The sequence below is a fragment of the Perognathus longimembris genome, chromosome 2 (genome assembly GCF_023159225.1).
Source record: "Perognathus longimembris pacificus isolate PPM17 chromosome 2, ASM2315922v1, whole genome shotgun sequence".
In the NCBI taxonomy this organism is placed as follows: domain Eukaryota; kingdom Metazoa; phylum Chordata; class Mammalia; order Rodentia; family Heteromyidae; genus Perognathus; species Perognathus longimembris.
The window spans coordinates 45533270-45548284 of NC_063162.1; the positions used below are offsets into that span (position 1 = coordinate 45533270).

At 51.6% G+C, this 15015-nt stretch overlaps 1 protein-coding gene across 1 annotated transcript in view; it reads left to right on the forward strand.

The window, feature by feature from the left end:
* Positions 1-10725: 10725 nt before the first annotated feature.
* Adamts14 (ADAM metallopeptidase with thrombospondin type 1 motif 14) overlaps positions 10726-15015 on the forward strand; it is a 65166-nt gene continuing 60876 nt past the window's right edge. Inside the window, exons 1-2 of the mRNA XM_048338951.1 lie at positions 10726-10869; positions 12371-12810. Of these exons, the coding sequence (XP_048194908.1) occupies positions 10788-10869; positions 12371-12810 (522 nt within the window). The 5' untranslated portion in view covers positions 10726-10787. The remainder of the gene's footprint in view (positions 10870-12370; positions 12811-15015) is intronic.

The following is a 15015-nucleotide window of genomic DNA, read 5'->3' on the forward strand; positions in this document are numbered from 1 at the left end:
AGGCAAGAGTGTGAGGCCCTGAATTCAAGCCCCAGTACTGGCACAAACAAACAAAAAAGGCAAGATGGCGACATGAATGCTACTGGGCATGCTTAGTATCACCACGAACAACCAAGTTTACTCTAGACTGCCTAATAGAATGAGACAGAGTGACTTGGTGACCTTAGCAGTTTCCTTGAAAGTTTTTCTTGGTCAGTTGTGGGGCTTGAACTCAGGGCCTAGGTGTGGTCACTGAGCTCTTTTTGCTCAAGGCTAGTGCTCTACCACTTCCAGCCACAGCGCCACTTCCGGTTTTCTGGCGGTTAATTGGAATCTCACAGATTTTCCTGTCTGGGCTGGCTTCAAACTGCAATCTTCAGCTCTCAGCCTGCTGAGTAGCTAGGATTATAGGCATGAGCCAGCAGTGCTGGCTTCCCTGTCAGTTTTTCTAGATAGCGTTGCCCCATATGTGATGGCTAACCTTAAGTGCTGGTGGAGAACCATTGAACTCCCCAGGTGGGTCTAAGCTAAGCCCAGGTGAAGCAGGTGACAAAACCCAATGCAGGACATTCAAGCCATTGACTGCCAGAAGCTCCACTCCCAACATTTCTTCCAGTGCTCTATAAGCCTAACTGGGGCAATGTGGGGTGGGGGTATGCTACCTTTGCCCTTTTGCATCCTGACTAGGGTGCACTTGCATCACAAAGTTACCCACCAGTGACTGAGTGTCTGACTCTACCTTCTTCTCTGACTAGGTGTTCATGCCTCAGTGTGGTGAGGTCATTGTGTGTGTAATCTCTACATCTTTGCTGTTTTCTGGGCAGTGGGACTGGGGGAGGGGAGGGAATGGGAGGGTGTGAGGGTCTATTTGGGAAATTCAGTGAACATCATTCACTTCTAAGTGGGGGGAAGCTTCTCGGCCAGCTGGAATGGGCTGTGGGCATTCATAGCATCTGGTAACATGCAATCTAGAGGTCTTTTTTAGCTCTATCCAGATTTGGGTCTTCGCACTGTAGTTTAAGGCTCTCACGATGACCTCCCGTTCCCACAGCTCCACCCCAGGCCTTTGCTCAGCTCCACTGGCCCTAAGTGGCCATCTGGTGCCTGAGTCAGTGGCCTGGGGAGGAATTTCTGACCCCGTTCCCACCCCACCACCTCCCAGCTTCCCAGTGCTGACTTGGCTAATTGAGCTAGAAGCTTTGCCAAAAACATATTCCTGAGGCCAAGGGGAGCTGAAAACGTGGGGGCAGCGGGAGGGCCTGGCTAGGTCCAGCTGCTTGGAGTTATAAAAAGAAACAGCAGTGCTATGCAGCGGGGCGGGTGACTAAGGCGGCAGTGCAGGGCATCACACATCAGCCATGGGGAAGGTCGTGTATCCATGCCACTCAGTTCCCGAGGCTGAGCGCCTTCCTCACCTTCCTGCTCCTACACAGGGGCCATTCCTGACTGGGGCACAGGACTTTGTCAGTGGCCTCCAGTCTCCGACCCGAGACCTGACTGTGGTCTAGTCCAGGCCCAGACACAATGACAGGCCATGTAATATAAGGAAGTGCATGGCTTGGTGAGAAATGACAGATTAAGTGTTTGCAGCCTTGACAGGAGAGTGAAGTGTGATTAGAATCTGAAGAACTGGACTCAAGGTTCTAATGCTGCCACTTACCAGTAACTTTTCCGGATCTCAGTGTGTCTCATCTGCAAAATGAGGACAATATCTACCTACAAGGGCTTTACAAAGGAGGCAGCAAGTAAGCGTCTGCTTTAGCCTGACATGGGGTCCAAAGGGGAGACGTTGCAGTCTACCTATTTAGATCTCTTGGATGTAGAAGGAACCCAGATGCTTTTTTTAAAATTAAATTTTTATTTTTTAATTGTTATTATAAAGGCAATATACGGGGGGGGGTACAGTTATGTAAATCAGGTAATGAATACATTTATTTTTGTTACTCCTATCATCACTCTCTCCCAGTTTTTCCCTCCTGTACCCAGACACTTTTTCAGACAGGGTGTTACTATGAAGTTCAGGCTGGCTTGGAACTCTCCTTCCTTCTGCCCGAGCTTCTCACATGCTGGGCTTATATGTGTATGCCACCATGCCCAGTGGAGCCCATTCTCTCTCTCTCTCTCTCTCTCTCTCTCTCTCTCTCTCTCTCTCTCTCTCTCCCCCTTCCTCCCCACCCCTCCCTCCCGACCCTCTCTTTAATGTGATGGGGCATGAACTCATCTTGGGCTCTGTCCCTTAGATTTTTTCACTCAAGGCCTCGGGCTCTATCACTTAAGCCACAGCTCCATTTCAGGCTTTTTGGCAGTTAATTGGAGATAAGAGTCTCATGATCTTCCCTGCCCAGGCTGGCTTCGAATGCAACCGATCCTTAGATTTCTGTCTCCTGAGTAGCTAGGATTACAAGTGTGAATGAGCCCAGAGTGAGCCTAGCCTCTCAACAGATAGCAGTGTACACTACCCCTCCTTAGTTTCACAAAGTGTTACTGTTACTGTTGTTCTGCTGGTAGGGAGGGTCTCTCCTTGGGGACTTTTCCCTTCAGTAAAGGTTGGCTAACTATGGAAGGATGGTCCTTGTGGACTTGCTGTTGGAGAAGCACCGCCACCCAGAGCCTGGCCTGCAGGTCCTCATACTAGGGCAAGTGCGCATGCTTTCTGTCCTGATCCAATCACTAGTCTCACACCTTTTGTTACAAAGGGACTTGCCCAGTCCTCTGCAGAGCTTGCTTGCACAGTGTGAAGAACTGAGGTGCCGAGGGAGAGCATACATTTATTGAGTGCCTACTGTGTGCCAAAGCCTGATGAGACAAGAGGCAGGCAGGGGATGCCCTCGCCCTCAAGACATGTGTTCCTAAAGGTGCAATGCCTCTGTGCCTCTGGGCATATAAAAGAATATTTATCAAAATGAACTCCAGGGAATATTAAAGGAGAATTTCAGACCCTTCTACAATCTAGTTGTTTCAACTTGGTTCTGTCATTTTCATCTTCCTAATGAAGCTGCTTTTCTTTTACTGTGAAAAAAAAAAAAAAAGAAATGAACTCCAGGAAATTGAAACAAAAGTTGGTGTTTTTTTTTTTTTTTGGTGTTTTTGTTTCATTTTCTTTTTGTCTTGTTCATTTTTGTCTTTGGGAGGGTAAGGGGAGCACAGAAATGGAGGGACAAGGGGTAAACAAATGTGGGAGTGGCACTCACTTGACATTATGTTGAAAATGAACTATACAGATGGGAATGTGGCTTTAGTGGTAGAGTGCTTGGCCAGCATATACAAAGCCCTCGGTTCGATTCCTCAGTACCACATAAACAGAAAAGGCCAGAAGTGGCACTGTGTCTCAAGTGGTAGAGTGCTAGCCCTGAGCATGGATAGTGCCCAGGCCCGGAGTTCAAGCCCCAGGACTGGCAAAAAACAAAAACAAAAATGAACTACCTAACATGTGGGTGGGGATGGGAAGGAAAACCCAGCAGCTTAGCAACAGACTTCCAGCTTCAACTTGGCATCCTCAGTTCCTAGAGGGGTTTGCTCTTGCAGGGCTAATGCTAGGCGTCACACCCAATGCCATCTTTGTTACTTGTGGGTCCCAGCAGGGTCATGTTCATGCCATCTTAGTGCAGTTCTGAAAGTGTAACAGAACAAGCTGGATGTGTATTGGAGGCTAGTGCTTTCCAGGGTGCCAGGGGCATGGCAGGTGTTCAATAAATGCCCAAAGTCCTTTCCCAGCTGCATGGAGGGGGAAGGTGTCTCTTCTCCTCAGAGAACATGTAGGTGACACCTTTGGGTTAAATGATGGCTTTGAGGTTAGGTCGATTTGAGAATGCTCTAAGCACGTAGAAGGCAAGCATCTCCAGGCACCTGTGTGACTCAGTTTGAGAGAGCAGAGCAGCCTGGAAATAACCAGGTTCCACTTCTGACCACTGCCCTTTGAGTGGGAACAGCTGGGGGGGCTTCACAGTCATTCAGGGCTTTCCTTTTGACAGGACTAAGGGAGAAGCCTAGGTAACAATATAACGAAGACAGCTCTGGGACCCTTTGTGCTCTTGCTTCTTTCAGAGTAGTGTGTGAGTGTGTGTGTGTGTGTGTGTGTGTGTGTGTGTGTGTGTGTGTATACATGCACGTGCTGTGACCTTGGTTTCAGAGGCCAGATGCTGCTACCTCATTTTCTAGATGTGGGAAATTGGAGCCCAATGAGGGAACCATGCTCCAAGCTAACCTACTGAAATGAGATTGGCTTGGTGGAAGGGAAACCTCACCACCACTGTGGCAAGACCTCAGGGCTGTGTCATCACAGGACTGTCCCTCTGTCATGTTTAATTGTGCAAGTACTGGGGGAGCTATGGTGAATGAGCAGTTGGGAGTCCGTTTGGAGGCAGGGTGACTCCAGCTGCTGCTCTGAGTGGGACCGTGGCCATCTTCACCCTTTGAGCATAGGCACTGGGAACAACCAGAGAATGATATTGTGTCAGAGGCTCATGTAACTCAGTGGTAGAGCATATTGTAGCCCTGGGCTTCATCCCTCGCATCTGCCAAAAGAAAAAAAGCCTAAGTAAAAGAAGATGCACATCAAGTCTATTGAACTCTTTCTGGGTGTGGTGAGGCCTGTCTGTGGTCCCTACTCAGAAGGATGAGGTGGGAGGGTCATTTGAGCCCAGGAATTCAAGGCCAGGCTGGGCAAAATATCAAGACCTGGTCTCAAAATCAATGCAAAAGAGGTTATTATACTCTTGATTTATGGATATTTTTATTCGTTTATACATTCTTTCCTTGTTTCTTTGCACTAACTTTTATTCTCTCTCAGTATTTCAGTAGGAACTCCTCACAAAGGAAATGATATTTTGGGCTGTATAGGAGATTGCACTCAGGGTTTCACACTTGCAAGGCCAGTGCCACATCTCCAGCCCCCTTTTGCCTTGGTTATGTTCAAGGTAGCAGCTTGATTTATGTTCAAGCCAGCCTGGACTTCGATCCTCCTACTTGTGCTTTCCTGGGTCTCTGAGGGGTGATAGGCACAGGACACTGCACTCAGCCATTGCTTGAGATGGAGTCTCACAAAGATTTCCCCCCCCCCTTTTTTTTGTGTGTGTACTAAGACTTGAACTCAGAACGCTCACTGAGCGAAGTGCCACTGGTGCCTGGCTGAGGCCTTGCCCTCTTAACGGCAGGCACAACCACAGAATCTAAAAGAACATGGCATTGGAAGAAAAGTTTTGTGAAGAATGTGTGAATCTCTCTTAGATTCTTTCTACCTTACCCAAGGGGCTCCAGGAAACAGGGGAAGGCTCTGCTTTCTGTGCTTACTTCTCTTGAACCCTGGAGGCCAATGTCAGGGGCTGTCCTGGCCTCTGGGTGGGAGGGTGCTGGAGTTGTAATCTCTGACACCCACTTGCAGAAGAAATAGTGAAAGGATGGCTGGGGAGGACAGCTGGCCTTTCTGGCCACATTCCTACAAGGGCGAGGAGACCTCTTCTCCCTGCCCCTTTGACATGCAGCAACAGCACCACGCAACCGGACACACAGGGCACAAACAGCATTGTTTCTTAATGACCTCACACTTCAGCTGGTCCCTGGGGGAGGGGGGGTGATGGGTTGCTCTGTAATGTGCATTACAAGTCACTGTGGTTAGCTTTCCCCATCTGGGTCTCCTAGATACAGCCAGTGGATATCTGCCAAAAATGTCCAGCAGGAACACTGGGGTGAAGGAAAGGAGGATATGGAGAAAGGCCACAAAGCATGGACCCTCTTGGGGGTGCTCCAAGAGCCTGTTTCAACTCCTGGAGCTCAGATAAGGCTCTAGCTCAGGCTTGAAGACTGTAATGGATGAGGATGGTAAGCTTGAATGAGGAGCAAGTTACAGACTGTGGTTATTCTTTATTCTAAATGGATCCTAATTTCAAGTCTGATCCCCTGCAACTGCATGTCTGTGATTGTGACTCTAGTATCCTCCCGCCCAGAGTCCAGGGCAGCCCCTGGCTTTGGCCTCTGAGATTGCTTAAAACCACGATTCCTAGTTTTGAACATGCATCAGAATTCCCTGGAGGGCTTTTTAAATGACAGGGCTGCCAGTCCGCAGTGGGACCTGGTAGGAAGCTCTTCGGTGCTGCCCCCTGCTGGTCAGGATACTTAAAAAAATTCCCGATTTGAGATTTGGGCTTGGAATGTTGTATAGGCCATGGCTCTCAGGAAGCAGGAGGAAGAGATCCAGGCTTGCCTTCCTCTTCCCACCCAGGTGGAAATAAACAGTGATGGCTGGCCCAAGGTGGTTCTGAGATCACCTGACTCGGAGCTCCAAGGGGAGCCTTAGAGGTTCTGCATGACCTGGCAGTGTGATCACAAGAAACTTATTGTCCCCTCTGGGTCTCAGTTTGCCTCCTCCCCCCTTCCCCCCAGTAAAATGAGACGGTGGCACTTTCCTGTTGCATTCTTGTTCTCACAACAACAACAACAACAACAAAGTTCTTAAAAATGAAAAGGAAGACAGTTCATCTCACAGGATCAGGGTCTGGAAACCTGCAACTTGGGGCCCAACTTGGCTTTGTAGTCATGTTTAGCAGCATGAGGCCTGGGCTGAGCTGTGCCACCTGGTCAGCCCCAGCCTTCTTGTGGTCTGCCAGTGCAGGAAGGATGCCAATCTGGCCATGTTGCTGAGGCAGGGGACTGTGTAACAGTGCACATGGCCACTGCTTCTCAGCCATGACAGTTGCTGTTTGCAGTTTTGCTGAGGCAGCTCCTGTCTCTGTCCCTGCCACTCTAGATGAGGGGCTGTAGTGACACTGGTGTCCATGGTAGATTTATGTAATTTCCACATGTCTCAAAATTTCCCCTGGAACGATTGTTCTGGGAAATACTTAACTCATCAAGTTTTCTATGAATGACTCCGTCTCTAACTCCTATTCATCTGATTGTTAACTGAATATTGGTTAGAAGTCTATTTGTCTGCCCAACACAGGAAAGACACTGGGCAAATGATAAAAACCAACCAACCTACCCAGAAGCTATTCCTGCTCTGTAGATCTCACAAGATGGGGGAAGGATGATGTCTAAAGAGTGTTGAAATTGGCTGGGTTAGCTGGGTACTGGTGGCTCGCATCTGTAAGTCCTAGCTACTCAGGAAGCTGAGATCTGAGGATTGAGGTTTGATGCCATCTATGACAAGAAAAGTCCGTGAGACTATTATCTCCAATAAACTATTCAGAAAAAGTTGGAAGTGATGCTTTGGCTCAAGTGTTAGAGTGTTAGCCTTGAGCATAAAGAGGCTCAGGGATATGCCGAGGCCCTGAGTTCAAGCCCCAGGACCAATTAAAAAAAATAAAGTATCAAAAGACACTGGAGAGAATAGAGCCTTCAAGATGTAGGAAATGACCTGTGCAAAGGCCCCAAGGCAGGGTGCACATGGCCCCTGTAAGCTGCTAGGCTGGAGGAGTATGGAGTAGGAGGCTGAACATCAGAGAGTCTGGCCCTTGTGTTGAGATCATCAGAGCCTTTGGAGGTCTGACAGCAGAGAGGGCCACATGATGTGAGGTCGGACTCAAATATCTCTTCTGGATACCGAAGATTCCAGGGGCCAGAGGAGGAACAGGGAGATCTGTTAGGACAAAATTATGGGAGTGTCCAGAGAAAGATATACTGATGGGCCTCGGGGTGTGTGTGTGTGTGTGTGTGTGTGTGTGTGTGTGTGTGTGTGTGTGTGTGTTTTGAAATAGGGACAAATAGCTGTATTTGGAAAACCTTTTGGAGTCTGCTCAGTAAGACTTGGAGGTAACGAGTGCAGCCCTTGGCTGCTTGGCCTCCTGACTGGCTTATCTAGGCACATGGTGGTGGCTCTTACTGAGCTGGGGGAGAATTCTTATCTCCTCTCCTGAGCACTTTAGATCCCTGCTGGTCACTGGTTATAAGACAAGGACATTCTGTATGCATTCAGTGTTGCCCACCTCTTTGAGGTGGCCATAGAATGTAGCACAGCAGCTGGTACTCAGTGAACAACAGCTACTTGCTGGCCCCGCATCCCACCCCCAAGTGTGACAGTGCAGTGCCTCTACCTACCCACTGCAACCTCTCAGAAGCTACTGGCTCTGGAACATCACAATATCTTTTCTTCTTTGGGGGCCATATTGGATTTTCTTTAAGGTGGGGGGACTTTATGTCTCCATCTTCATCTCCATCATGAATGCCAAGCAGGAAGAAAGGGAGAAAGGCAGCGGGGCTTGTCAGAAACCCTGCTTTTTGTGATTGATAGCAGGTGCCTCAGGTGTGAAGTCAATGGGTGAGTGGGGCTGGCCCCACTTGAAACTAGCTGTATAACCAGTGGTCTCGAGTCTAGAGTCCATTTCCTGCTCTAGATCTTAGTTTACCCAACTGTACAATGGAGATGGAGCTTGGACTGGAGTTTGACTCTGACCAAAGGAGCTCGGGCTAGAGGCCAGGCCTGCTTTCTTTTTGAGTGCAGGGTCTTTATCCCCTCAGCCCACCCAGTTGATTTTCAGACTGTGCCAGCAAACTATTCCATATGTAAGACCCTCCCACCTTCCTTTTTCTGGGTTCTTGAATCCTAGGTTCTTGTTAGTCTGGTCTTTCCTCCTCCTGACTGTGCTGAAGTCAGGAAATTTCCTTCTTTCTACTTCTCCTGTGGAGATGCAGCTGGAATCCAGGCTTCTCCTGACACGCTTCCCCCCGGCCTCCCCCCGCCCCTTTCCAAGGCCTCCTGAGTGCTCACTGGCAAGCATCCTTCTATGGTTGCTGGCTCCACACTGTTCACTTCTTGTGTTCCTCTCCCCAGGGCCTTGCACTAAGTATCTGAGAAGTGATTAGAGACACTAACCAGAGAAGCCCCCAAGTCATTTTCCCCTGCGCACAATTCCTACGTAAGAGCCTGGGAAAACCAGAACTCACTTTCTCAGGAAGGACCCCAACTGCTGCCGGCAGATTTCTATGTTATGGCTTGGTTGATCTCCAGAAAATGGGGCCACTCAGCTATTGTCCCCACCTTCTGGCCCAGACTCTGAGTTATGCCTCCATGTTCCCCTCTTCCTAACAAAGCCTTCCTCAGTAGAAAAAAAAAAGCCTGGACACATAATACTAGCCAACAAAAGCAAGCATTGTCGCCCCAGGGAAGGGGGTGGGGGCAGGGAAGCAGGGTGAGGCCTTGCTTTCTGTTTGCCAAGCCTTTCTGCAGGGTCGGCCCCAGGTCTGGGCTCAAGACTCAGAGGCTGGGGGCCCAGTTGTACTCTGTCCTTCTTGACTTGATCTGCTGGATGCGGGAAGGATCCAGGGCCTCTGAGTTTTCTAAGGGAGCTTTCTCTGGAATGACCTCTCAGCAGGGGTCCTAATGTCTCATATTGCATCCTGCAGCTTGGAAGATGGAGCCCCTGAGAAGGGAAGGTACTATCTTGCAGTACTTTGGTGGGTTTCTAGAGAGCCAGTGTAGAATGGCTCCAACCTGCCCTTATTCCTGCACTATCAGTCCCCGCACAGCACCCTGCCTGTCTCTTGATTGCACAGATTTTTTTTTGAGGAAGGGGAGGGAGGACAGTACTACGATTTGAACTCAGGGCCTCACACTTTTAAAACAGATGGTCTACCAGTCGAGCCACACCCACAGACCTTTTAGCGTTCATTATTTTTGAGACAAGGTCTCCTAGTTTGTTCTGGCTAGCCTGAACCTCCCTAGGTCCCCTATTTACACATCCTGCATAGCTGGGATGACAAATGTGTTCCAGCTTGCTTAGCTTTACTGGTTCTGATAGGGTCTCTCAAACTCTTCACCCAGGCTGGCCTTGAACTGTGATCCTCCTGATCTCTGCTTCCTGAGTAGCTCCTGTTATAGAGGTGAGCCAATCAGCGACTTCACAGGTCTTAAAGGACCAGAATGAGTTCTCTGCTCCCGCTCTTACTATAGATCAGTTTGAGGGGTGACATTTCCAAATAACTGGGTTCTCTAGTGTTGCTCACTGAACCTGCTTTCAGAAATGAGCTGACCCCCCAAACCTCAGCATTATTTCACATTCTTTATTATTATTATTAAAACGTTCTTCAATTCCCACCTCTGGATGGCTCACTCAGCTTTGCTCTTGGCTGAGATTCAGGACAGTCCAAACTCTGTGGAGGCCTGGAAGCCATAATCTGCAAACTGGGTAGATGCAAGGGGTGGGCGGCTAGTGGGGCCTCGCGGCGGCGAGGAGAGGAGGGTCGCCTTTCCCTCAGGGGCACCCTCAAGATTCTCCCCTCGTCCTGCCGCTGTCTGACACCCTTGGAGAGCAGGCTCCGGAGCATCACCAGCGGCCCTGCAGCTGAGAAAGAGGCGGAGCGGCCGGGAGGCGGATTGGGGCCATCACTCCAGGAAGCCCAGGCGTCCGAAGGGACGGTCGCCCCGTGCGTGCGCGCGTGTGCCCAGAGCCCCCGACACAGCTCCGCGTGGCACTTCCGATCCGGGACGCGCCCCAGCACGGTCCCGCCCCGCCCCGCCCCCGGGAGCCGGCGCCCCCCCGCCCCGACCCGACACCGGCTCCGCCCCGCCCGCTGTGCCCACCCCTGGCCCGCCCAGAGCCCCGGGCCCCGTCCAGCCAGGGTCCCGCAGCCGGCTCTGGGAACCGGGGGCGCTGGCGCGTCGGCGGCGGCTCCGTGGTCCCGCCCGCAGCCTAGAAGTCCGAGCCGGCGGTGGCACGGTGCGGGGGGACCCCGGGAGCGGGAAGCTGCAAGGCCGGGAGGAGGAGTCCCGGAGGCCGGCGCCTGCACGGGCGGCCCCGGACTGCGTCCGAGCTTTGCCCTCCGGCTGGCACTCGGACGCCTGCCCGGCCCGCGTTGCCGCTCGCGCGCGTGGACACATGGCTCGGCTCCGCGCGCTGCTGTGCTGCCTGCTGCCCCTGTCCTGCGCGCTGGGCGCCACCGCGGGCAGCCAAGCCCCAGGTGCGTGTGGGTCCCCGGGGTGCACGCGGGGAGGGGGGCCCCAGTGTGCCGAGCCACCGGGACAAGCTTGGAGCTGATGGGAGGCGGTGCGCCGTCGGAGCTGAGCTGTTCTTGCTTCTTCCCTGAGGTTTTCTCTCCCTTTCTAGCACCTCAGAGAGACCCCCGAAGTGGAGTTGGGAGCCCGGAGTTTTAGTGTCTGTCTGTGTCCTCGTGTATGTCATGCATTTTCGATGTCTGTGGTCTCCAACTTGGGCTCGCTCACGTGGGAGCATACACACGTGCGTGTCTCTGGTTGTCTCACACTCTGCCCAGCTAGCAGGTGATTGCCGCACACGCGCACTGCAGAGAACACTGGGTGCGTACACTGCCGCCCAGAACCAGCTTTGCATCCTTGGTCCCCTAGACACACTGTCTCCTACTTGGCAGCATGCAGTTAGTTGGTACCCATCTGTTGGTTCTGGGTATGGGGACGGAAGCTCCGATCGTTTCCATTGGCTAAGTGACACCCCTCTTGCAGCAGTCTTTTTGGAGCCCTGGTATAGTGGGTAAGAGGAGCACTTGGTCACCCACGTGTGAATAACTACCTTGGGAGGTTCGGGACAGGGTTTTCTATGTTTTATCAGCACGGGAACTGGAGAAACGACAGAGCTGTGTGGAAATGAAAATTCCTCCCGAAGTTGAATCCATGAATCACCAGGCCTGGAAGCCAGGGAGCTGTCATTCCCGCCTGGCCTGGCCCGCTGCAGGGAAAGCTGTGTGAGGATGAGGTGGCTGGCATGTGGCCTGGAGCTTGGGCCGTGAACTCACACTTAATTCAGCTCAAGTGGGCAGGTCACCCCTTATGTCTCCTTTTATTTTTGAAATTCTATATTTATCCTGCTTGGGGCTAGGCCATGTAGAAATCTTCACGGCCACTGTGCTGCTTTTTAAAAAAAGTTTTCTTTGTAACCTTGGGGGGAAAATATATATAGAACTGTGTATTCCTTCCCTCCCTACTGCTGCCCCACCTTTCTTCTTGCAGTGGGCCAGGATCCCCTGGGTTCCTAGGTGTGTTTATTTTGGCAGTGTATTCTTCAGAGCTTGGTGAGGAGGGCCCTACCCCTGATGGGAGACTTGGGGCAGATTGGGTCTTCCCTTCTCTTGCCCTGGAGGATTTCGGAGAATTTCAGCCCCTCCCCAGGCAAGGCTCAAGGTGGGAAAGCTTGTTGCTAGAGTGAAAAGGCTTTGTGTGGCGTCATTTGCTTTCTTCTGCTAAATACAAAAAGGACCTGAGGATATCGGGTACGGTTGATGTCCACAAATTTTATATCTACCTGAATTTCATTCCTCCAAGTGTAGAAATCCAGCGGCTCAGAAAGCAACCAGTGAAAGATGCAAGAACCCGTGGGTCCACTGAAGGTGATACTCAAGAGTTACCAGTCCCCGCCTGTCCCCATGGCAGGCAGGTCCAGCTTCCCTGTTACCTCCCCGTGTGAAGTGACCCTTTGTTTTCCTCCCACAGAGCCTCGCCTCTCTCGGAAGCTGAGTGACTATGATATGACTGTGCCCTGCAGTACAGATTTTCGGGGACACTTTCTTTCCCACGTGGTATCAGGCTCCGTGGCAGCCTCCACAAGGAGTGTGGACGTGGATGGGCCACCTCTCCCTCCATCCCATTCCAGTCACCGGGTGGCTCGAAGTCCCCTGCGCCCAGACGGAGGGACCCGGCATCCTGGCAAGGCTGGGCATCACTTCCTCTATTTCAACGTGACTGTTTTTGGGAAGGAGCTACACTTGCGCCTGCAGCACAAGAAGAGGTTGGTGGTACCTGGGGCCTCTGTGGAGTGGCAGGAGGATTTTCAGGAGGTTTTCCGGCAGCCCTTGCAGCAGGAGTGTGTGTACACTGGAGGTGTCACCGGAATGCCTGGGGCAGCTGTTGCCATCAGCAACTGTGACGGCTTGGTAAGGGACTCAACTCACATTCTCATAAGCTGCCAGCCCTTCTTTCCACTGTCACAGCTCATGTGGTCATCTCCTAGGCTCCCCTGGGTTTGGCAATCCTCTGGGCATGGTAAGTGATGGGGGCAAGTCAGGGCTGCCCTTAGGTCTCACACAGATGTCCGTGGGGCCTGGAGCACTTGTGTAACTTCCCTCCTGGCATGGGGCACACGAGAGGTGTTCAATAAGTCTCCACTAAAGCAGCTCCCTGTGGCTAGGGATATGGCCTAGTGGCAAGAGTGCTTGCCTCATATACATGAAGCCCTGGGTTCAATTCCCCAGCACCATATATACATATACAGAAAATGGCCAGAAGTGGCACTGTGAATCAAGTGGCAGAGTGCTAGCCTTGAGCAAAAAGAAGCCAGGGACAGTGCTCAGGCCCTGAGTCCAAGCCCCAGGACTGGCAAAACAAACAAACAAACAAAAAAAACCAGCTGCCTGAGAATCTCCCTGGGTGTGGAACCAGCTCAGCAGTCCTCTGACAACTGGTGGTGTCCACCAGATGCCAAAGGGAACAGGACCATAAAGGCCCATGACCAGGCACCCTGTGAGACATGGTGGTGTGGCCACAGGGTACAGGGGGTTTGATGGCAAGTTGTGCTCTGGATGCTGGGGTGGGGGGGCGGGGCTACTTGGAGAGCCTGGGTTGGGCCTGTCTGGGATGAGGCTGCTGGAGTTGGTGGCCTCCTAACACATGTTCTCATTGGCTATGTGACTTTGGGGGAAGTCACTTGCTCTCTCTGGGTTTCATAGTCCTCATTTATCCAAAGAAAAGCTACACTGGACACTTCCAGACACTGGTAAATCAGTCCTGTGTGATATTTTCTCCAGCTTGGTCATGTTTCAGGCTGACCATGGGTAGGCTTCCAGGGTGTTCTTCTGTACTTTGTGTAGAGGTTCTGGTTTTTTATTAGGGTTCCTCTGTGTTGGTGAGGGGCACAAAGGGGCCTCACCTGACCAAGAGAACCCCCAGCTCACTGTTTGAGTTCTTGGCCATCTTCAGAGGCCAGTCCCGATGGTCCGTGTCTGGATGCCTATCCTCCAGGCCAAGGTGGGTGCCCTCCCCTGAGCCCATCACCTCATTAGTAGAGGCCTCCGAGGCAGGAACTTCCTCATTTCCAGCCCAGCCAGGACAATGTCAGAGTTCTGGGAGAGCAGTGGCTACTTCCCACAGCCTAGAGAGCTTACCTTTGGATCAGGCATGCCTCAGGAGCTCTGATGACAAGGTTCAACTCCACACATTGATAAGGTCTCTGGATCTTAACCTCATATCCAATATCTACAAAATATGCAGTAGGCAGCTCTTCAGACAGGGAGGAGCATGGGACCTAGGGAGGATGAGTTGTGGGGTGCAGCGGTGAGGTTAGCAGAAAGGGACCCTATTTCTGTTTGGAGATGTGCACTCACTGTGTCCACCCAGACCACAGACCGTCTCTACTTCCTGGGGTCCTGGGTCTCAAGGACCTGTACTAGGTCAGCGGAGGCTTGGCTATGCTGTATGCTGTCCCCTCCTCCCCCCTGCCTTCAGTGCCTCTGTGAGTCAGGGCCTGGCACGGAAGTGGTCACACGTGTAAGATTTGTCACATCTGGTTCCGTTTTCCACTCTGCAGATCCTGCCTTGTTAACGGGTTACTCCGAGTAGACCCTGGCAGGCAGCAGGAGGGGTCAGGGAGGTAGGATCCTAGCTCTGCTGGGTCCAGGAAGCCCTCGAAGACATGGCCCTGTTGTCTCTACAATGGGACTGCAGTGACTGAAGAGTGAGTGCCTTTTTCCCTTTTCATTTTCAGTGAAAATGCTCTAAAATTGATGGCAGTAGCAGCTGCGCAGCCCTGTAGATCCTGAGCAGCAATGAATGCATACTTTAAGTTCTGGGTTGTACAGTGTGTGAACCGTTACAGGAAGTGCCTGGGCTACAAGGAGGCCCTGGAAAGGCATTGCTGGTAGTGGTTATGAGCTGGTCTAGCCAATGGAAAGTGGGATCTTCAATCCTGGTGCCCACTGTCTGTGTGACCCTGAGCTAAGTTCCTAGATTTCTCTGGGCTTCGGTTCCTCATCTGTAAGGAGGGGAGCAGAGCAGCTCTCTGTAGGGAGATTCAGAGGATTTAATGAGAGTGTGTGACATGTCCCATTGATAGTGGGGCATTGACACATGGAGATTATTCTAGT